The sequence below is a fragment of the Pogona vitticeps genome, chromosome 2, assembly GCF_051106095.1.
Source record: "Pogona vitticeps strain Pit_001003342236 chromosome 2, PviZW2.1, whole genome shotgun sequence".
Lineage (NCBI taxonomy): Eukaryota > Metazoa > Chordata > Lepidosauria > Squamata > Agamidae > Pogona > Pogona vitticeps.
In genome coordinates, this window is record NC_135784.1 from 240,411,704 (window position 1) to 240,436,248 (window position 24,545).

The following is a 24,545-nucleotide window of genomic DNA, read 5'->3' on the forward strand; positions in this document are numbered from 1 at the left end:
TCTGTTAGAAATCCATAGTGAAGTGCTTTGCTATACAAGCTGAGGGGAAAACTCCTTCACAGTAGTGATGGGTGATTAAATGGGGTGGAGGATTGCAGAGGTTGCCCCCCATCATTCTCAAAGCTGTGTCTTACTGTTACTATACCACCTAATTTCTCAGTTATGGTAGCAAAAAGTCTGCATTTCTCTTAAGAAACAAGGCGTGTGATGAACCTGTGCTTTGTTTACATTTAAAACTGCAGTCAGTGCTCATGCAGAAGCTGCAGATTGATTTGGGAGTTCACCATTCATAAAGGATGTGATATGATTCATATTCCTGCCCATAGACCTCCCTTATTTTCTTCCTTCCTCATGTCCTACCTCTGCCAATTCTTTTATGGGACACAAATGCAGGAAATAATGATAATGAGGACCCAGCAATAAGTTAAGATGATCTAGCACTAATCTTTATGCCAGAATTTTAAAAATAAAAAACATTCAGAGGATTTTAGGCTGAGAAGAAAGAATGCAGGAGGGCATGTTCCCCTGGTCCTGAACATCATATCCCAACTGCATATTCATTGAAATGCCACCTACAGACACACACACCATCTTTACATTACAATAATGTACTACAACTACACACATGGAGAAAAGCTCATTTGAATCATTCTGGCTTAAAAATGTAGAAGCCCCACAGCAGCCGGGGGGGGGGGGAAGTGTTTTGGGATTTTAAAAAAAAGACTGGATCAGTTTGAATCAGCCTCTGTGTCATGTGGTCAGTAAAAAACACTTTGAATTCACCCACTTTATAAGTGGAGCAAATCCCACAGGACCTGACCCTGTAGTCACAGCCTAAAACATTCCATATGAACATGCTGTGCCATATGTATTACAAGGGGCAGGAAGAGGATGTTCTTTTGAAGGGGAAAAATGGTCAAACCAAATGCCAGTGTCAGATGGTCAAATACATAGAAGTCTTTCAAACTTTTTTGGAGGATTTTGCCCAGTGAGCTCTTCCGTAATTATACTGGCATAATGCTAATGGCTTAACTTGAGATGTGTGCACCCACAAATTGTCTCAAGTTAAGAAACTAATGTAGGTATTATTTGTTGGGTACTGAATCACATGATTCAGCTTGCAACACAAAATGTTTATGACAATTTCTTAACTTGAAGCAATTTGCCCTTGGATTTTGGTCATGGTGCTGAGAATTTTAAAAATAAATAAGAAGTTTAACTTAATAACTTCTTGGCCTGAGCAAGAGTTGGGCGAAGGGAAGTTATTGCTTTCTCTTCTTCACTCAAGTAGCAAATAGAAGCAAAGGGCTGATTGCCAGGCAACATGTCATTCTAAATAGGTCAAGTATTGGCTGCTCTTTCTCCAGCCCAGGAGAGAAAAGACAGAAGGTCTTCAAGAGACATTTTATTGATTGGTAAATTAGAAGGGGCACTTTGAGTCAAGACTGTCTTTTTGAAAAGAGCCCCCTGACACTCAACTAATAGCCTCTGGACCTTCTTTTTGGAAGTTACTTTTCATTAAAATAAAAGTAACAGGAAGAATTTGTGGTAGTACTCTAAAAGTCTGTACTGTATAAACAACACCGCTTGATCTGTGCTCTTGGTTCTTCTTGAAGATCCTCAACAAAGATTGTTCTTATATGCACATGTTAACAATGTTTTATTTGAACCTGATCTTCCTCCTTCAGATGAAAAAGTTAGGTCAGAGTGTCACGTTGTTCCAGCAAGACAGGCATGCCACCTGTCCCTTCATCCAAACCCTCCATCAAGGAGTTGCTGACTGGAACTCTAAAAAGAAGCATCTTTTTTTTAAGGAAATGAAACAGTGACATTGGGTTGCAGGCCTTTCTTGAACATCTTCTTACAGCGTACAATTGACACTGTGCCAAATACCGTGTAAGTAATAACAACTTACCTTGAAGGCGAAAAAGTGATCAGTATATTTTTCTCCAAACACAAACTCAGCACCAGCATTTGTGTATTCCAAAAAGGTCTTAGATAAAAAAAAGAAAAAACACACATAATTAAAAAACAAAATCACAATGAATATATCCTAAGGAATTTCTTTGGAAATTGCTGGACAATAGCATACTAGGACATTGTAACCTACTCAGTCATCTTGAATTCAATAATTTATAACTAATTATCCACTGTCAAGTTGATTCCAATGTCCAGGTACTCTCCCAGGATTTTCTAAGTATAAAATACCCAGAAGTGGTTTACCAGTCCCTCTTTCTGGTGGTGCTCTGGGCCCAAGGCCACACAGTGGGCAGGGTTCATAACCCATCAACCACAACCACATACGTTGATCTTGGCTGGCTATATTCCAGAAGGCATGGCGCAATCACACATTCTTGGCTTCTAGCTCTGTAGCCATGTGCCCCAACACACTGAGGTATACCAGCTCCCTTGAACTCATCAGGTATGTTTTAAATGGTATGCCTTTGTAGGTGAGTCTGTTGAAAACAACCGAGTGGGACTATCTAGGACAACCATTAATATTGCCAGAGATTCCAGAAGGTATATGGCTGAACTGAGCTAAGGACTGAAACCATGTGCTGCTTGGATGAGGAAGTGGCACCAAGGAAGACAATGCCCCACTGCAAAGGTAATGCCTGAGGAGGGTAAACATGACATACGGAGAAGCCATAGCCATGCCATGGGTTTCTCCCATGTGGACTTGGGTTTTTGATGTTACTGTTATGATCTGGAACGCTATGACTCTATGGGTCCCTTAACACACACACCCCAGTTAGTGTGTGTGTGTGAGAGAGAGAGAGAGAAGAGAGAGAGAGAGAGAGAGAGCTTTAATGTTTTTAAATGGACACATAGAATATTGAGAGGATTGGGTCACGTTCTCATATCCATTCTTCACTAAGGATTCACTGTGCAAAAATGCATGAACAGAGATATTGCTACAGTGAAAGAAACATTCAGATACTGCAGAGGAGGTAAGCAATGACTGAGGACCAGAGAATGGTTCTTAGTTGCAGGTTAGGTTTGGTTTTTTATGAATTTATTCCTCCCAGCACCATCTGCCCACTTTTGCTGTGGGTGCTATTCTTCATGCTCTAAAGGGAGTTTTAGACTAGACTAAAACACTAAAAGCAGTTTTAGACTAGATCTCAAAGGTTTCCTCCTGTCACAGCCAAAAATAATCAGAAGTGAGTGAAATATTGTTGAAAACAGAGAAAGCCAGAGATCACTAGCCACAGTTCAGGCACTTGACAGTTTTTGTAAATTTAGCGCTGCTTCCAAAACAAGGAAGCAACTAAGAGAGTTATCAGTTGCCCTTAAAATACAGTCACACTATTTCCTTGTATTAAAAATGTGATTTGCCAGACCAGTTTTGAACATTAAAAACCAAAATGAACAAAGGGAATGTGCTTGGGTGATAATAGCTATAGTTAAATAACAATGATGTGATTTAATTGATATACACAAAGGACATTAAACAAGTTAAACTTTTGGGTTCCTTATACTGTCACATTTAATCAATTCATAAAGCAAAAGTCATATGAATAAATCAACGTATGGAACTCAGAAAAATATTTCAAGAAAGAATTAATACAATAGTAATGTTATACAGAAGCTGTAGATCCCAGAGCATCATCCTACCAATACTCAGTTATGAATACGTAACTTCAGTTTGCAATTATAGACATTTTTTCTTAAACTAAATTTTTAAGTCTTGGGTTTACTCCAAAGCAATTCCCACTGTGAAATCTCCTCAAAGGTAAGTTGTACATCAGATTCTATTCTGGCCATTTCTTTATGAATATGAAAGTTCTGTACTTATTTGGGAGTAAGCACAACTGAAACCAAACTCAGGGCTTAATTATTTAATTTTTTATTTAAATGATTCTGTACTCACTTCATTAAAAAACAAAGCAGTTTACTAAGAAGAAATACAGCAAAACTTATAGCTAAGTCAATTAAACAATTAACAGTAAAAACTAATAAAACCATTATAAACAATAGATTAAAAACCATGGCGACTGATAATGTTAATAGTCAGGGAAATAATCCATAAAATACTGGGCAAACAGTTTTAGGTAAACATGCATGGGACTGAAATGTTGCTACAATGGTTTAGAGTAGACTGTTTATCGTGACCCTTGTCAACAGCATTTTAAAGTCTCAGGCAATGATATTTCTAATACCTTTTAACCAGAGATACTTTCAACTGGAGGTGCAGAAGCCCAAGTGGGAAAAATGGTTGCCATTCTTCTCTTCGCCAGGAGTTATACATGTATCAGGACATGCTCTCAGGACTCCCATAGTTCTTACCACCACAGTTCTTGGTTCATTCATAAAGACAAAAATGTTGACAATATGCATCACTCATGGCTTACCTGCACTTGCCGTCCCAGCCAACTGAATGAGTCAAATCCTACTTTTGTCCTCAAGGTTATTAGTCCAAGAATAAATTGTAATCCTATTCCCCAGATAACTGGTCTCCATACAACCTATGCATGCAAGCAAGGAAAAAAAGAACAGAAATCACGGAAACCATTAAAAGTTAAAGCATCATATATTGGACTAATAGATCTGATTTTTGATTGCAGTGGCCCCAAAGGGTCTACTGTCAAACAAGTAAGAAGTATCTGTTGGGAGGACCACAAGCGTTGCTTTTTCTGTTGCTTCCTTCCTCACATTCTCCCCTCTTTGGTCCATTAGTTGGTCTTGTACTAGGAAAGCAAGCCTTTAAAAGAGAAAGAAAGAAAGAAAGAAAGAAAGAAAGAAAGAAAGAAAGAAAGAAAGAAAGAAAGAAAGAAAGAAAGAAAGAAAGAAAGAAAGAAAGAAAGAAAGAAAGAAAGAAAGAAAGAAAGAAAAGAAAAGAAAAGAAAAGAAAAGAAAAGAAAAGAAAAGAAAAGAAAAGAAAAGAAAATGAAGGGAAGGGAAGGGAAAAAAACCAAGCAGGCTCAGACACCAGGTATGAGGAGAATTCCAAGGGTAAACAATTTTCAAACAAGGCTGATTTCTTCCCCTCTCACTGCTCACTCCTATGTGATAGTCTGAAGTGAATTAACCTGGGAGACCTGATTTCCCAGGTGCGATTTTAGAGCAGACCCATTGGCCTTTTTCCTGCTTTGTTGTTGCAACCCAAGACTCCACAGCATCCCTCATAGTCAGTGTGTTCTTCTGCAACTTGGTACAGTACTTAAATACATGCTCCCATCACCATGCTTTAAGGAGACAAGAGCTGTAGTCATACAGGTTGGGGAAAGCTTGGGTAGTGGACAGCAAACAGTATATTAAACTAAAAAGGCAAATGAAAGACAGTAAATACTCACTTTGGTTGGGTATTTGGAAAAGATCAGCATCAAGAGAACATACATTACAAGCCCACCAAAAGAAATGAGTTGGTTGGTTCCTTGCTTGGCAGTGTCGAAGACAAGCCAGCACACGACGGCAGCCATTAGAGCAATCCATACTACCCTAGATAAAAGGATTTCAAACAATGCAATGAATGATATGGTGGAGCACAGAGACAGAAAGGGGGAGGTGGACTATTTATCTCATTTATCCATTTACATGGATACAGAAACATAGATATAGATATATGGATTTACACTTACATTCATAATTCATACGATGTGTATTCATCCGTGTATGTATGTGCAGTCTACCACAGGCTGAATAAATCTGCTGGTTTGACCTTAGACCGCTAGAGCAAGTGGGTTGCCAAGCAGCAGGTAGGCCATCACAGATGGCTGTTGGAGCCGTCCTGCAAAACCACAGGACTAGGGCCTTGTAGGTCTCCCATTTATAGCTAAGGCTGGCTTCAAGAAATGAGCAAAAGAGATCTAGAACTAGGATTTCCAGGTCTCAGAGAATCAGAGGACATCTCAGGCAAGATGACTGATTTCAGGGTGAGCAGTGCTGGAGGAGAAGATACTGTGATGCTAGCACACTTTTAAAACCAGGGACCCAAGCCCCACTCAGTTCCACTTGCTTCCGGAGATCACTGACTCAATATGAGGGGTGTTTTTGTCTGTGCTGCAATGCCAGCACCCTAAAAAAAAGAGCCTGTAACAAGGAGAGAGGACTGCTGAAAAACCTACAGGGTGCTTGAATTATAGGCCTATAATGTCATTTGAGGCAAAGCAGGGAGCACCAGCACTGCCTTCTTGTTACACAGAGGCTAGCAGCAGTGCTACAGTGAGCCTTACTCCCAAGTAAGTTGCAGTCTTCCAAGGACTCACCCTGACAGTAAAACAGGGATTCATCTCATGGTACCACAGAAGCCGATCTCTGTGAGGCTCTAAGTACCTGCCCATCAATCTCTGGAATACCCTGAAATTTCAAGGAATCAGATGCAGTTGTCTTAGTGACCCTATTCAGGAAATGTAAGGTTTTTCAATACTGTGATTGTTACCTTTTCATAACGGGCCTCTTTCTAGTACTTTCAAGAAAAGACAAAAATCCAATCAGTACAGTAACAGAATTTTGCCTAATTAAGTTGTGTCCGTCCTTTAGTTATTGTAATTACATCTAGTTCCAGAAAGTTAAGAAATCTAATCCAATGTAAATTAAAAGACAGATATAACCCTGCCCTTGTGTATAGCTTAAGCTGTTGTACCACATTGAAATTAATGTAATTTAAGCAGTTAGCGCAGTCTTCATCAATCTGGTACCCTTCAGAGGTGGTGGATAACATCAAACCACATGTTCCCAGACAGCAGGGTGAGGCCATGGAAGACTGCTACTTACTTGGGAATAGGGCTCAAGGAATTCAATTGGTCTTGCTTCTGTGCAATCTACATGCATAGGATCAGACAGTTGATTGAGTTACCAGTTGGATCCAGCCAATATTTGCTCCTTTTATGTCATGCTATCCTGTTTATTTTATGTTTGGCCCAAATAAATTATTTAAATACTTTAAAATTAGTTAATATCCTACCACAAATATACTAGTTATCTTCAATAGCACACACAACACACAAGTATTTACGTTTTCCTTGATTATGTTCAAATAAGATGAGCCATGTTTATCAGATTGCCAAATATGCAGGATTAAACTGCTGTTATCGGTGCCTGTTCCTATACAGTGGACCCTCGACTTACAGACTGCTTCACTTACAGACTTTTCGAGTTACAGACTTCTCTGGCCACAAAATTTAGGTTCGACTTGCAACTGGAGAATCGACCTACAGACCGGAAAAAAACCCAAAATGGAACAAAATCGGCCGGTTACAGATTAATCGGTTTTCAATGCATTGTAGGTCAATGGAGCCTCAACCTACAGACTTTTCGACCGGCAGCCACCGTTCCAATACGGATTCATTCTGTAAGTCGACGGTCCACTGTAATATGCCTTCAGTGGCACAGAGATGTAGTTTTGATGGCACGGAGGAACAATTATTATCTGTTATTTGCTGTGGATCAAGCTGCTATCAGTTTATAAATCTAGAGATACTTCCTATTTTATAGTTAACATATTATGGATATAATTAATGTTACTTATCCAAGAAATAGAAAATTGTGAAATGTTATCAAGATATAACATCTTGAGATTCACAGTGTTCATAAAAGCATTTCTATTTCCTGCCTATTTCATGATTTCAAAATGTTATTTTAGTGAATAAATACATATATAATCACAAACCAAAACAACTGAATCACCTTGTTGTTTCAATGCTGCAGAAAAAGAAAAATACAATATATTTACCATTTCAGCCAAAACCACTGGTTTTTCAGAAATGTTCTACAAGGAGAAAGAAATTCTGTGATTCTATCTTCATATCTGGCTATCAAAAAGTCCCAACAGATGAAAAAGATGCCCAGAAGAGTGAGCACAAAGAGGGCCAAGGCTCTGCGAAAATTCAAGATACAGGCCGCAATTACCATTGCCAGGTAAGCTGTCATGGAAACAAGCACAGCTACTTTAGTTAAAAGTATCAGATACGCCCCCTGTACATACAGAAGCTCCCAAACCAAAGCCCAAGGGTGACCTGATGCGAACCAAGCTTTTGTGTAAATCAAGGCACTTATCAACAGGATTTTTCAATTTGTTTAAAGACAAGATCACTGACACATGGAAAGTATGAAAGACAGAAGATGAGACTTCTAGGGTAGATGGGAGGCGGAAGCATATTTACCCTAGAAAAGTTCAGAGTCAGTCAAAGTTTAACCATAAACCCCAAGAATTTTGATCCTTTCAAAAATGATGTCAAAATATTATGGTAATTTTGCAGTGTTGTGCAGCATAAAAAATCCTGCACTTTGCAACACCACCCATGATTGATATAACCCATGCAGGGTCCTATTGATGATCATTCCAAAACGAGCACTGTCCTTTTCACTCAAAACCTATGCTGAAGACAAAACTATGGATTAGTTTTGTCTTCGTTAAGTCTTTGGCATAAATTGTCGGCAGAACACTAAGAGAGTCACCACATTACCTGAACAAAAGCTAAAAAGGCAATCTGCTGATTTACATGTGTTTGTTTATTTATACTGATACTGTACTTTAGTTTCCAGGGAATGGGTCCAGGGGTGGGGGTGAGGGTGAGAACAAAAATATGACTGGCCTGATGATAATCTTGCCAGGATCTTGCTCTTGAAATAGGGACTCTAGAGTCCAGTGTGTACATACTATTGTATTGTGTGGGGATCAATAGAATTAAGATTAGGTTTGTTCCAGGCAACTAGTGAAAACAACAACCTGAAGGCCAAGAATGCAAAAAAGGACAATAATTTCCCCGACCTCAGTGCTGACTTACTTAATGGGAGTTGACTCCAATACAGCATTTCCCAACTCACATCTCAATCAGGTCTTCAGGGAAACATACAATTTTGTCAGCTCATGTGTCAGGAATAAGCAGGAGGATGAGACAATGCCTAGCCCTAGGGTTCCACTGGTCAGTAATTACACAACAAATGTCCTTCTTCTCGTCCAATTTGGATCACAAAGAATCTTCCTTTGGCAACTACAAAGGACTCTATAATTATAACCCATACAATAATAATGGCATGGCATTAAATTGATACAACTTATGGCGACCCTGTTCATGATTTTCTAGGTATAGCGTACTTAATAGTAGTTCAACATTCCGTTCTTCTCTGGGTGCTCTAGAGCCATGCGGCTTGTCCAAGGCTACACAGACTGACTGAATGTTCTCAGGAAGCCCCTCTTCCTAGAAGCAAAGTACGTACACATTTGAACTCTTAGCCTCTGATTCCCAAGCCATGCACTCCAACCCACTAAGATATATTAGCCCTGGAAAATATGATCTAAATCAATGATTTAAATCAATATTTTTTCCTGCTGATTTAAATCTTCAGTTAAATCATTGATTTAATTTAATTTGCCCTGAGCTAATGTAATGTATTCTTAATTACAAGCCCCCGCTTCATTGTGGAATGCCAAGTACTGGAGCCACTCCAGTGATACCTAGCTAACCTCTAGCACCAGCTACATCCAAGACCACAATTTGGATCCCAATTCAGAGCATTGGCAGCCATCCTAATATAGCCAATTTTGCCTGGTCATTGCAGAGAATTGGAAATAAACAAAGAATCTAATGAAAAAAAATTAAACTGTAAGTTAGGAGAAAATAGTTTTGATTCTGCTTATATAGTCCAATAATGCTAGGCAGAATTGTCTTAAATTGGGGGCTTTCATGAGGAGGTGATTGATTCTTCTTTTGATTTTTGTTTTTGTTTTTTAGCTCACTCCATTCTATGACATAATAAACTGAGAAAGACCTGCCCAAGACATTTTGCAACCGACACTGGAACAACAAATGGTACACGCCCCCATTCATGCACAGCAGACAAAATCCAGACAATGGTCCTGACCACTCTGCACATAAGGCCGAAAATCCTGTGAGTGCCTTTCTCATCCATTTCAGAACAAATACAACAATAACAGATTAAATAACAAGCATTGCAGGCCTTCACAGATTTCAGTACATAGAATTGTATTATTAATTTGTTTAGAAGGGGGAGAAAGACCTGAAACTTTAGAAATACATGTATCCTTTGGGTATAATTCCTCTGCAGCATATAATAAGCAGTATTCACTTCACATTTTTGATCAATCTATCACAAACGTTTCAACTTGTGCAGTGTTTATTAGCTGGGTAGTTGTGCAATAGCGGTATAATAACTTCAACCTAGTTAATATTGTTATTCTCAGACATGAAATATATGTATGCAAAATCTATAGAAAACAAAGCGTTCCAAAAGTGCCTAATAAATACCTGCTATGAGTATTCCATAAATTATGTATCGAATTCTGGTTTCATGTTTCTTGAAAAAGCGAATGACAGTATCATATTTCTTTCCAAGATACCTGGAATGATAAAAGCAAAGGAGGTGTTGGGGAAAATAAATTCCAATGAAATAACAATGTTCAAGGAGCAATGCTTCAGCAGTAGAAGTGACACTGGGTTAAATCCAAAGTTCAGCCCAACCCAAGTAGACACATTAAAGTAGGCACATCAGCATGCAAAGAGGAAAATGAAGGAGCGAGGTTTCGTTCCCAGCAGAAGTGGCAAATGGAAAAGCTTCACCCAGCATTTCTGCCAGCATTTCAACCAGGTCCCCATCATGATATAGTCTACAGCAGGGGTCCCCAACCCCTGGTCCATGGCCCGGTGCCGGCCTGTGGCCTTGGCTGGACCAGGCCACAGAGACAGATCTTCCGCCTCCCACACGCATTCCCCTCCCATGCCCCCCGCACAGCCCCCTCGTGCATGCATGCAGGTGCACACCATGCAAGCGCCCCACCCATTTGCGCATGTGCACAAGTGTCCACGCACCTGCATGAGCTACCGCCACCCCTTCGTGCATGCATGTGAGCGAGGGGGGTGCCCTGCCCCGCACATGGACCCCACCCCCCAAGCAGTCCACAGTGTCAAAAAGGTTGGGGACCACTGGTCTACAGGATACAGAATCCCACTAAACTCCATTTCAGTTCCTTATCCCTGTTATAATGATTCAATAAGTTTTCAACAATAAAAGTGGTCCCTAAATGCTATCCTGAACTGCATAATTTACAGCAGAGTGAATTAATCCACAGACACTTTCCAGATTCCTTTACCACTTTCACACATATGTTTGCTTAAGACACATAATTTTCATTCCTCAGTCTTCTTAAACACTGACAAGAACTGGTTATAAATTATGCAGAAGTCCCCTACCGCCAAATAATTGTTTAGAAAGCCAAAAAATGCAGAAAGAAAATGGCAGCACAAAATTGTAAACAATACTTACTGGTTTTCCCATGTCTGTGAATGAACACACAAGTACTGCCTACCAGGTATTATGATGCACTTTTATAATGGTATGATCATGGGCAGATCTGATTTACAGTGTAAAATAAATACAGGATGTACAAAGCTTGGAATAAGAGAATGTACTGCTATGTTTCTAAGTACCGTACATTTAACAACCCTGCACATAAATTATTTTACTGAGGCATATTATTATAATTACAGGACAATTCTCATACACCACAACTTCTATTAAAATGAAAACCCTTTTAAGAACTTTAAATCAAGCTGAATAAAATTCTGAGTAAATTTTGTCTGTACTAGCATCTTGCAGATGCACTTATTACTTTAACTAAGCATCTGTCCAATATGATTCAGTGTGCCAACTGTATGATATACAACAAGGAAATTAATCTAAAAATACCTTTATATACTAATTAAAAATCCACATATCAGTAATACTTATAAGTCTTGCATCCTGCAAGCTTGATCAAATAAAAAGGTTTGAACCAGTGCAAATTCAGAACACAGAAAGTTTAGTTCTCTCAAAGTCCTGTGTGATTTGGGTCTAGGCCAGTAGTTCCCCACCTTGGGTAACCCAGGTGTTGTTGAACTGCAAGTCCCAGAAACCCTGGTCCGCACACTTGGTGGTGAAGGCTTCTGGGAATTGCAGTCGAAGAACACCTGGGTTGCCCAAGATTGGGAACGACAGGTCTAGATTACAGTATATAAAAGACGTCATCCACCCATGCCTTAAAACCTCTGGCAGAAGCCCTGTCACAGTTCTACCACCTGCAAAGGCCCATATGGTAAGAATTCAAGACAGGGCCTTCTCTCTGGCTGCTCCCAGGCTCTGGAAGTCCATATCAAGAGAGACTAGGTTCTCTTCCTTTCCTGCTCTCCTTCTGGCAGCAGGCAAGGGCCTTTTTATTTAAGCAGGTCTTTGGTATTTATTTTATTTGAAACAGTTATAGCTCTCCTGATAGCACAAAAGCCTCCACTTATAAGTTACCAGTTGTGCCACTTTTCGTTGTTTTAAATTACTATGTCACCTCACCTTGGGTCCCAAATCTGGGAGAAAGCTGGAAGTTTTCCTAAGGTCCAATAAATTATTTGAATTAACAAGGGACACACATCTATTGCAGAATGATCTTCTTGAGGCTGCTGAGCAACAATTCCTAGCTAATAAAAGGAGTTACAAAGTTCTCTCTTCCTTGTTTACATGGCAGATACTTGCCCAAGTAATTAGATGCTAAAGACAACAAGTGATGAAGGAACTAGAAAAGATCCTGAAGTGTAAGGATGTCTTTTTGGGAACCAAGACCTTCATACTGTGATACATCTGACTACAATGCAGTGCTGTGAAAGCTGAATAATAGAAAAGGCTGAACTATGGTGTTAGATGAGATCTTTAAGCATACTATGGACTTCCAGAATTGAGTTCTAAATCAAACCAAGGTTGAATGCTCAGAAGAAGCTAAAATGACTGCACTGGGCTATTTTATCTGGACATATCAGAAGAAGACAAGACTTCTAAGTAACTACTGTATTTTTCCATGTATAAAATGACACTTTCCCCTAAAATAATTAGGGGAAAATGAGGGTCATTTTATACACGGAAGGAGGCAGAGGCAAAGGAGCACTCAGGCACCTCTTGCTGCCGCCGCCGCCGCCCATTGCCTCCTCCAGTGTGACTGCCGGGGCTCACCTCCAGCTCACGTCGCTGCCTTGTCCCCTCCGGTGGTGGAGGCCACAGCAGCAGCACGAGATGGAGGCAAAGGAGCACTCATGTGCATTCGGGCGCCTCTTGCTGCTGCCCATTGATTGCTGCCACGACATCGCCTCCTCTAGCGCTCCCTTCAGGCAGGGGACAAGGCTGCAACAACGTGAGCTAGAGGTGAGCCCCAGCAGTCGCAATGGAGGAGGTGGTTGGGCAGTGGAGGCAGCAGGAGACGGAGGTGGAGGAGTAGTTGCCCATTAACTGCTCCTTTGCCTCCAGCAAGGGTCAAAATTAAGGGGCAACTTATACATTGGGGGTTGTATACATGGAAAAATACGGTACTGTCCTCTTTGTCATCTGAACATGAGATAGATGACATCAATAATTGGTCTTTATTTTTCAAGACCTGAGTAGTGTTGGCAGTAAGAGGACTTTCAGAGGTAATCAATTCACAGGGTTGCCATAGGTTGGAGGTGACATGATAACACATAATAAAGGCAAACATAGGAAAGCAGATGTCCTCTTCTTGTCCTGTTTCTCTAATTGGATAGTACAAAATTAAAAATGCTGATTATGGAAAACTATTCTGACATAGAATAGTAATGTACATTCTTATGCCATACTGACAATTTGTGGGGCAGGTCTGTGAAGTTCAGCGTCAGTTTTATATTCATTATAAGGAAGTAAGCTTCACAGTTTTGACTGCAGCTTGCTTCCTCATAGTTGTGGTTGTGGTAGGGTATCATAGACAGCGGCGTGAATACTGTACACAGATTCTTGATTTCCGACATTGGTTTTAACCTTTCAACCTTCAGATCCTAGAAAGGATCCAGAGACTGCCAATTTCATTATGAACCTGCCCAGAGTCCAAAGACTCGATCAGACGGGCATTTGTCCTGCTATTTGGTATGCTGCAGGGGAGGGTTGGTTTGCTCTTTTTCCTGGTAATCAGAGACTTAATCACTTGGCTAACCAAGTGGGGCTCCGGGAGTGATTAGAAGGAAGAGAGGGGCCGCTGTTGCTTGCAGACACATGAGTGGATGGTCTGGCCCGGGGGGGGGGCTGAACCCTCGTTAAGACCAGCTGTGCAGGGGTATTCTTATACGAATACTCCCACCTCTAATCATCAAGTAACTTAATAAGCGAGCCACTCCAGGATACTGGCAAATTGAACACTTCCCTTGCTCATCTGTGGAGGGGCAAGAGAAGTGATTTTCTTCTGCTGCTGGACAGTTGCTGATGCATTGAATCACTTAGGCAAAGAAAATATTTTTCAATTTAATCGAAGTGGGAAGTGCTGAGTGAAGCCACAGCTACAGCAATTTATTCATCAACATTACACACAAATCAAATGATTTTAAAAACACGTTTAATCTAATTGTTTCCATGTATCAATGATGGTCTAGCACAGGTAAAACAACAAAAACAAAAACTCCCCAAAAATCACTTCCTCTGCCTCTCTGCATTTAGATATTAAGATTGCACCAAATGGAATATAACACCTCCTCCCTAACTTCAAGCAATCTTCTTTAGATTCCCAGAGCACCAGTGTAGGTCCAACCTGTGATTGGGAGCTAAAACCTTCTTAAAAATATAATAACCTCTAGAAACACAGAAGAAGACTTTTTCCTGTGTTGCATTCAGGATGCTGAATTCACCCCACTTGGAGCTGTGATCAATTCTCTCTTCAGTTATGCTTTTTGTAATGTATTGCTGATTACTGCAATGATTTTCATAGATTTATTTAATTTTTCAAACTATAAATCCATTTTAGTGATATTTGTTAGCCACTTTGTGCACTGCTTTTAATGTAAAGGCAAGTTAGAAATGTATTGAATAAAATAAACAGTCTCATCTAGCATAAACAGATACCTCAACACACACCTTTTATGTCACACACAAAAAATACAGTTTTAGAAGAGGTAGCTATGTTAGGTTTCTGTGCATTGTTGATTTATGTCTATTAATTCTTTTGTGTATAAACCTGCCTCAAATCACTTCAGTCTACCAGGACACTCTTCAAAAGATATGAAACTTGCTATTCTGTAATAGAAAAACTACAAAACAAGAATCCAGAGGGAAACAGCTGACACAGAAGTTATGCACATGCTGGACACTCATATAAATTGATTAAATATCAGTCAAGGTTTCTTAAGTCACTACCAAATACAATACTTATACTGTTATCTACTGTTATTTTCCTTCACAACTACCAAACCTATATTTCAGAACAAGGCTCAAAAGTAAAGTCTGTCATTCTCTATATTAACATACACTTTTCCTCTGTTGTTCCTTTAATCATGCTACTGCTTACAGCCAGTCTTTAAAGTACCACAACATGTTAAACCTAACAGCAACATGATGTACAGTGATTAACAGGTGAGGAAACATTATCTCCAAACCATGAAAAACTTCATAATCCAATTCTTGCACATCATTAATGACACAGCAATAAGCCAGGTGATGTTTTCTAATAAGCAGGCAATGCTTAGTCATTCCATTTCATTTCAATTCACTTGTGAATTAGGCTATAATCAGAGGAAAATGTATAGCAGAATACAGAAAGTTTGCACTTTGTCTATCTGCTTAATAGGATAAAGCAGAAATACAAAATAAATGTGTTTTTTTCCCCAAATGAGTCATTTCATCAGCATCAGCACATCAAGGAAACTGGCCATATTACTCACAGATTTTCCTCTAGAAAAGTATTGCTTAGTTCTGTACAACTACTGTAGAACTGAGTAGGTGATGATTACTGGAAGATGCTGAGAAGCATCAGTCATCCATAGCTCTGAGAAATCACTCTGTAGAAACTAAAATTATCTGTTGCTTTACATCTAGGTGCAGAGGTTGATAAAAATTATTTCTCCTTTTTAAAAAAGCTAAAAAATTTTATAGCTGTTGCTACAAATTCACCTACAAATGGAAAGAAATCCTCAAGGTCAAATATTCATTGCAAAACTGGCAACGTCGATTTTAGGATGAAGGTTTGTTGAGAACTTGGAAAATTTGTAGAGCAACCATTCTCAACAGAGGCATATGGTGTGTGTGTCCTGGTACATATGAAGGGGGCCACAGACTAGAAACAATTCTTCACACACCACCTTATAAATTATACAATCCTGATGCACCTATATTTCTTTCACATTGTAAATATTGAGAAATGAGTAGGTCAGATGGCAATCTCTGAAATAGGTTTTTCCTCCATTTATAAACAAAAGCTCTGAAGCCAAGACAAAGAATACTAGATTGCCAAGCCGAAGATAACAAGACCATTTATTTATTATATTTCCGATCTTTCCTCTAATGTAGTGCCATACATAGCTCTCTCATTGCCCACTTTATCCTAACAATAACCCTATGAGGTAGGTCAGGTGGAGAGAAAATTAGTGGCTCAAAATCACCCCAAAAGTTTCAGGGCGCAGTGGAGACTAGAACAGAGATCTCTCAAGTCCCAGCCCAGGACCCTACAGCATATGGTCTCTTTTAACACTTCATTTGAAGGGGAAAATGGGAACAGAAGACTCCAAAAATGAGATTATTACCCTTTGGAATCGTTGTCTTCTGCTTCATGTTTGTGTATTTGATGATCTCTGCCAATATCAATGTTGGTTTCATTCTGGAGAGAGAAGAAGCACAACACATTCTTGATAGTGTGATCCTTATCCATTGTTTCTTGTATCACAGTGGCTGACCTTTGCAAATGTCCCCCACATGGAATATAGTGTTCTCTGGGTTTCTCATCTCATTTATCCCCATCACCCGCGGTTGGGGCTGACTGGAAAAAAAAAAAACCTGATAGAGAACTTCAATGTGAAACAGGGAGAAGGAACCTCGGGCCCTCCAAATGTTACTACAGTATTCTCTCTCTCCAGTGGCCATGGTTGCTGGCTAGGGTGGATGGGAACTGAAGTTGCATACTGTATTTGGAGGGGTAAATGTTCTCCAACCCAGATAAATACTTTGACCTTCACTTTGGATGCAGGCCAGATTTAGAGCTGTTTGTGGTAATCTCATGAAAAAAAGTTTCTCTTGCCTGGTTCAGGTGGAATGAATGGCCTTTTTCCAAGTTCCTGTTTCTAAACGCAGTATCATCATTCTTGTTTGGGAAGTCACTTATATCCTCCTGAAAGACAGAACAATGGAAGATGAGAAAAAAGTTCAGGTGGATATACCCTCGATCCTCACACTGTATAGCGATGATGTACACTGTAATAAGAAAAAAGCTAAAGCAAATAATAGTTCTTTGCAGAAACAAAATCTGTTATGTTTGATGGGGATGTTGGACTTCAACTCTCTTCAGACCACTTAATTGTGGCAATGTCCAGAGGCTCCCTGAGTTAAGAGCCCTGGATAGCTCAGTGATTTAGGTTAGGAGTTCAATTCCCCATTGTGCCTCCTTGATAGGGATTGGACTTGATCATTAGGGTCTTTTCCAGTTCTGCAGTTCTAAGAGGATGATGATGATCATCATCATCATCATTAACATCTGGAGGGCAACAGGTTCCCAGAACATGAAACCAAGCCTGTAGTGGCCTTTCTCAACATGATCTTTTCTAGATGTATTGGTGTATCACAGACACCTCATAATGAAGTATCAAACTATGATTTCTGGGTTCTAAGATGCCTATTGCCTTGATCACCTGTCTCAGGCTTTAATTTCCTGTGTGAAAGGCTGTTTGCCCGAATCTGATTTGGGAATAGAAGAAAAAAGGGTGAACGGGACCCTGAAAAACTCAGTCTTTCTCTGGTATGAGACACTGAATTATAATCCTATCTAAATTAGAATATCTATTCAAATTTATATCCATAAATGGATATTTGTATATCTAAATCTTATGCAGAATGAGGGGTTAATTTCTTCTTTTTTTGTGTGAAGAGGGAGTGATTCATCTATAGGTTAGACATTATTCTTCACCTCAGCTTAAACAAATAGGTTTATTATGTAATATTCAGCTCTTTGAGGAAAAATGGGGTACAAATGTTAAAAAGCACTCCATTCCACTTTTTTCTTTTATGGGCAGTTAACACTGAGAAAGCACACTTCACCTAACATGCACAGCTGCTCTGCCAAGCCCTCCTGTACAGTTTATTGAAAGTCAACATTTTCAAAATGCAGTTGCACTCTGGACACTGCACACATGCACTTGCAAAATGCACAGGTGACTTTTTGGAGTACCATAGGTTTCCATACAGAGGAAGGAGCTTGCATAATGAATTGCACCATGAGGTTTCTTCCTGCATTAGTAACTAATGTTCTCTTTTCTCTTTGTTGTGCTCTTTCCTTTCCCTTACTGAGCTGTTTTCTATGGTTCAGCTGTTCAATGGGAAAAGCAAGGCAGAAGAAGGGAGTGGGGTTTTATAGTCCATTTTGTAGCCCTCTTAATGCATAATAGTCTCATTTGGTTGAAAATTCCCCTTAGAAAATAATTTAGCTGCATTCTGTCCCCATCAGGTAAGTATTCATGATGCCAGAGATGTAAGAAATGTGAAAAGCAAGTAAATATGATGCAGTCAATGTTTACCATACTTTCTTCCTATGTGCTCAACATTTTAGCACTAATTTGCTGTTAAATGTTGAATGGGATTCAAACTATGCATCATTATAGAAACCCTATTGTTTACTTACCTGCCAGCAAATTTCTATCCTGTATCAGCAGATTTCAGGGGAAAAAATTCCAGCCACAAAGTCAATTGAAAAGCAACTCAGAGAGTGTAAACAATTTAACTCAAATCAGATGTAAAAGCAAGTCAAGAGATTAACAGCACCACCATTACCAAGTGTGTCAAGTGTGTTGTAGGATTTAAATCAAGGTCAAATCTGCAGGAAGGAGTGAGGAGTCTGCCCCACAACCACTCCTACTTCTTCTCCCAGCTGGGCTGACTTCTTGTTTTGGAGCCTAGCCAGGATGTTTGAGGAAGCCCTTGCAGAACAAACAGTGGACTGGATGTGGTAGAATCTAGCGTCTGCTTGCCCAACAAGCTGTTTGTAGTCTAAGTCATGCTTCTGCTCTCCTCAGTTTTCTACGACTGAAGGCAGACACACATTTAGAAACATGGACTTTAAGTTATTACATTTTTACCTTGCCTTTTGTCCAAGATGGTGGTCTTCCCTGTTTTTATTGCCACAAGAACCTAGGAAGCAGGATTGACTAAGAGATAATGGCTTGAATCCAGTTGATTGTCCCAACGTAAATAAACTCATTGAATCTGCGGGGTTTACATAAGTGTTGACTCTTTACCTTTGCTCGCAGAGGTGGAGAGGAGGAGGTAAATAAAGTCACATTTTCCAACCTCCCCCCTACACACACACAGACAACTTGGCTTTGGTATGGACTTCTGTTGTGTGAAACAAGTGACTCAGAATTTATCATGGGATCAGGGGTGTCTGGATTGAAGGTTTTGTTCATGGGTGCAGCCAATATTGAAGAGATGAGAGGCTGAGCTGCTTGTGGATTTGTATTCCTTTAATTTATTGGGCACCAGCCTTCCCTTCCCATACAGTGGCTTCTGCCATTTCCCTATTGAGCAAACCTCTTTCTCTCACAAATACTATTGTCTCAGGAAGTGGGTGGGATTTGGGAAGATTTTGATCCCTTTTCTCCATAAATCATAGAATAATGTTCGAAGGGGCCTATAAGGCCATCAAGTCCAACCTCCTGCTTAATGCAGGAATACAAACCAAAGGATATCTGCCAGGTGGTTGTCTTAAGTTTCTCTTGAATGCCTCCAGTGTTGGAGCACTCCCCACCTCTCCAGGTAATTGGCTTCATTGTTGCACTGCTCTAACAGGATGTTTTTCCTGATATTTAACCAAAATCTGGCTTCCTGTGACTTGAGCCCATTGTATTATCCTCTTTCAGGATGCATATTAGCAGGTATACTTCTGTTAATTGGTGTGCTTATGCCCGGAGGGTAGAAAAGGCTGTTCTAAAAAAATTGGCAGGGGCCTATTCCAGATGCCCCCAATTTCAGGTGGGTGTCGTTCATGGACAGGAGTCTTCTTTCTCCATCAGCTATCTAGAGTGCTAGTGCTGTCGTTTCAGGTGTATTCACATAGTTTAGTGTTTTATGAAACTTGCTAACTTGTGAACAGTCTTTGCTGTCCATGTTAATGAGTGTTGTTGCTGAAGTTCTGTGGCTCTTATTTGTATGAAGTCCACAAAGACCTTCAGAGTCCTTTTATTTCTATGTGGGGATACAAGAAAAAGGAAAGTTTTAGAAGAGGTAGCCATGTTAGTGTGTGCTAGCAGGCAAAACCAATAGGCAAAAAGAAGAGGAAAAAAACACATTAGGGCACCTTAAAGACCAATATTTTAAACAAGCAAACTGCTATATTTTACTGCCACCTTTTGTGGGCAAGTCTGAGGAAGTGGGCCTGTCTGTGAAAGCCCACATTAAAATATAGCAGTAAGTCTTTAAGGTGCTACAACATTTTTTTCTCTTAATTTTTTTAAATTTTGTTTTGCCAGAAAAAAAGGAAAACCCATGATAGCAGAATTTTTTGTTGTTGTTGTTTTCCCCTCTTTTCTTTGGGTGCTATGGAGGTACCAACACCAGAGAAGCTACATCAAATGAATCTGCTTGCGTATGTATACGTATTTTAGCATATGACTACAGTACTTTCTCTATAATTTTTTTTACAAGTGCAACAGAGCAGGAGGCTGATAAACATAGCTCCCAGTGCCTCTTTTGTAATAATCTAGTTGGGCAATAACAATTTACAATGACAACAATCCAGCTGGAGATGCTGAGCTCTTCAAATGGCATTGGTGAATGCAGAATGTTTAGAAAGTCTGTACGAGTGCAAGTGCTACAGTGCTTCAGAGTCAAAAGCAAAGAAAGGGTTGATCTGCTCTGATGACAAAACATGAGACAAAAGAAACAGTCAGTGGAGCCTCTGTTTTCACACAACTGTGTTATCTGAGGCAAGAACACCTTGCATTCACAGGACAGCTCTTGGCAGGTGCCTCAGCTCTTGCGAAATCTGGAGAGAACCTCTGTTTCTTTAATGAAACACAAACACACAGGCACATTTCATGGCATTTTAGCTTTTCTAAAGAGCAATGGGAAAAAAACACCCAAACTACTTTGGAACTTACCTCAAATGCAGGGTTCCTGTAGCTGTTAGAAAAAGTTCCATTAACTTCTGGCATTGCCATTGCTTTGTTGAGTGGGTAGGCAGGGAGCCTGGCTTCTTTTCAAAGCTGCAGCTATGATCCTATACGACCATCAACAATATCCATTGGAGCTCTCTATTTGTTATTTCTTCCGAATACAAGAGGTTTACCTGACTGTAGTCACACCCAGATTTCTGAAGCTGAATGAATGCTCCACCTCTCTAAGGAGTCACTGTAGTCACACACTAACCCAAGTGAAAATCCAGGCTTGTGAAATCTTACAGAAGAGGATGATTAACACATGGGGTTGAGTTGTCTGAGAGTTCAGAAGCGTGTTCAATGATTATCTCTCTCACAGCCAGACGTCCAGATCTCTGCATAACCTTCTGGTTGTAGCATTAACATTTTAATGCCATTATGCTTTTATTTAAAGAGATGAAGTTATTTATTGATGATGGGATGAAGCACACATTTCAAAGGGCACTGAATACCTGAATTTCTGCTTGCAGGTTATCTAGGCAGAGATGGGAAATGGGCCTGCTAATCAGAACTTTGAAAAAGGGGCAGCCAAGATGGCTGGGGCATTTTGAATGCTGCAGTCAACCCCTTCACCAAACAAACAACCCCACCCCCATTTTCCATCTCTATACATAAATCAGGGGAGGGGCAGACAGTGCAGCTAAGTATACAGAGGGGATATCAATTTGCATAAAATTTGCCTGTGCTAGTTTACATTTCTAATGCAAATTTGGAAAAATACACACCCTCAAGAATGTTTAAAATAGAAATAAGAGTACAACCTGCCTTAGTGGACATGGGTTTGCCCTGTGTGCCTGCTCATTAAAAAAGAAAAAGAAGATTAGCAAGATATATTTGGCATAAACTATTATGAATGGCAGCCATTTCTTCACATGGTTCTGAAGATACATTCAAAGAACTGGGCTGTAATCCACAAAACCTATGACAAATTGTTTTTTGCTGTAACAGACTAACACAGCTAGGGCATCTCCTTGGAGTTAAAAAAAATCTATAGTGCACTTGGATCAGGCAGTCATTTCAAACTGTTTGCCTTGGAATGGAGAATTCTTTCAATAGCCTTTCAAACAGAGGGCTGACCTCTGTGAAGGAAAACTCATGGCCCTCCTATGGACAGAAGGTACATCTGTACAGTATCTTCTGGGAGATCTCTTGAGCAATTTGCAATAGATCAGCAAAGATTTCTAATTGCAACAGCAGCTAAGTGATCTGCTAGGACATCCCAAATCTTACTCTTCTAGCAGAGAAAACTTGAAATGACAGACTTTTCCGTGGGAATTAATGGGTCACTTATGCCAGTTAGCATTGTGGTTATCAATCACTGCAGTGTTACACATGTTTGCTTGTGAGCAGGTCCTTCTGAGTTCGGTGAGATTTACCTGCCAGATTATTTGAATAGGATTGCAGCCAGTGGAATGCAAACAGGCTCAGTATTTTTTCAAGCATACCCTGCCTTTCCTGAAAAGTCAAGGAAGCTCATCTAGGACCCCAAACAATAAAATTATACAATATAGAATAGCAGTCAAATTATATGACATACTCTAAGGTGTGTCATATAATTTAATGAAAATGTATCTCTGTGTTTGTGTTTCATTAAAAAACCTGAAACATGCCCTTTTTATTATGTTACTTAAATAATTTACCTTTAGGTAACTACAAAATATGTTAGCCACAGCAAAAGAATGTAAATAGAAAAAGTTATTGATGGGAAATGGGGAAATAAAGTAACTATGGGGTTGCATCTAAATTATGCAGTAGGGAGCAGCAAGCTGACTTACTTTGACAGGTTAGTTGAAATAAGCAAAAAGTCTCACATGCCAATTTCAGACCTTGCCAGTGACCCAGGAGGCTCTACTCAACCTAGAAAAGTTTTCTTATTTGAGGAGGTGGGGTACTTTCAGTGGGATCCCTTGTGTAAATCTTACTGAAGGAAGGAAGAAAATGTGTACCTCTTAATGCTGTTGTGACTAGTGCGGATGGCAATTAATTTTTTGCGCTTATCGAAGAATCATCAAAAAGTGAAGTTGGAAGGGGCCTACAAGGTCATCAAGTCCAACCTCCTGGCTCAATGCAGGAATATAATTCAAACATACCTGCCAGGTGATTATCTAAGTGCTTATATCCCATTCCTCCAAAGGAATGTTGTCTCCACAACAACCTGTGAAATAGGGCAGGCCAAGAGAGTGTAGCAGGATCAAAGTTAACCATTGAGTTTCATGACCATGAAATTACTGTCTGTATCAGTCCGTAAGTTGAGTACCTGGATTCCCCACTGTGCCTCCCAGGGACTGTGCAGCTTGGCAAGCTGCACAGTCCCAGAGCACCCCCAAAAGAGAATGGTAAGTCACATGTGAGTACTCTACCTAGAAAACCCTAGAATGGGTTGCCATAAGTTGGAATCAACATGACAGCACATTATAATGATGATGATGATAATGATGATGATGAAGACTGGTAGGTGGGAATCATCAGCCTTGGAAGGCAGCCCATCTAGGAGAAGGAAAACTCCTATTTCAAACCTCCACTGCCTTGTGGCTATATCCACTCATGGAAACGGCTTCAGCAGTTAACTTCGAGGCAAAATCCGGAGCCTGAGTCCTGGAGGCAGTTCGTGTTGTTCTGCTAACTCCTGTGACGTTGCTGGAACCAGTTGTATTGGCTCTTGCCTTTCCATTGGACTATTTCAGTGACATGGAGAGTCACTGCTTGGGTGACATGGATTTGCTGCTTGGGTAACAGCCTATCCTCCATATTATTCTACCCAGGCTTCGTGCTCTGGAGAGGACACTCCAGCTTTGCATACAGCGCTGAAACACTAGATGCTGTTCCAGGTCCTCCATACAGAGCACATTACCATAGTCTCTCGAGACTGAAGGATGCCTATGTGGATGATGATGATGATGATGATGATTTTAAAAAACACTAGGCACAGTCAAAATTATAAAAAACATTGACTGGTATTATAAAGAGATACAAGTTTTAACTGAAAACCTATCTGTTAAATATCAGCACAGTATGTATGCTGTTCCTAATATTGCTGTTTTTGTAACTCTGATGTGATTTCTGAGATCTGTAACTGCTTCTGGTACTGTTTTGTCCACATCAGTTTTTGGATGTAGTGTGTGATACATGTTCATTAGTTTCCATGTTTTTCAATCCAATTCTTATAATTCATTTTGAGTCTAATCTACAGTACAGTATTACTATAGCTGGATATCTAATTACTGCAGCTGGGTATCTAATTACTGGAACTGCCCATGTGTTTAAGGATTTAATTGTATTTCCATCATTCAGCCATTTAATTTTGATAAGATTTTCCACAATCTTTCAGCAGTAGTATTATTATTATTGTTGTTGTTATTGGTGGTGGTGGTGGTGGTGGTAGTAGTAGTAGTAGTAGTAGTAGTAGTAGTAGTAGTAGTAGTAGTAGTAGTAGTAGTAGTA

At 39.9% G+C, this 24,545-nt stretch overlaps 1 protein-coding gene and 1 long non-coding RNA gene across 4 annotated transcripts in view; both read right to left on the reverse strand.

Annotated features, from left to right (window-relative positions):
• Positions 1 to 13,736, reverse strand: part of SLC28A3 (solute carrier family 28 member 3) — a 42,923-nt gene extending 29,187 nt beyond the window's left edge. Inside the window, exons 1-6 of the mRNA XM_078384093.1 lie at positions 13,573 to 13,736; positions 10,212 to 10,303; positions 7,676 to 7,865; positions 5,298 to 5,442; positions 4,356 to 4,469; positions 1,916 to 1,993 (exon numbers count right to left, since the gene is read on the reverse strand). Coding sequence (XP_078240219.1) covers positions 1,916 to 1,993; positions 4,356 to 4,469; positions 5,298 to 5,442; positions 7,676 to 7,865; positions 10,212 to 10,303; positions 13,573 to 13,736 — 783 coding nt within the window. The remainder of the gene's footprint in view (positions 1 to 1,915; positions 1,994 to 4,355; positions 4,470 to 5,297; positions 5,443 to 7,675; positions 7,866 to 10,211; positions 10,304 to 13,572) is intronic.
• Positions 13,737 to 15,724: 1,988 nt separating this feature from the next.
• LOC144586954 (uncharacterized) lies at positions 15,725 to 24,268 on the reverse strand. 3 transcript variants are annotated; one of them, XR_013542052.1, is made up of 3 exons: positions 21,048 to 24,268; positions 16,982 to 17,071; positions 15,725 to 16,564 (listed from the first exon to the last, which is right to left on the reverse strand). It is a non-coding gene; the product is annotated as an uncharacterized LOC144586954 (long non-coding RNA). The 3 variants fall into 3 exon arrangements; XR_013542055.1 differs by lacking the exon at positions 21,048 to 24,268 and adding an exon at positions 19,029 to 21,022; XR_013542054.1 differs by lacking the exon at positions 21,048 to 24,268 and adding an exon at positions 18,575 to 18,821.
• Between the last annotated feature and the right edge of the window lie 277 nt (positions 24,269 to 24,545).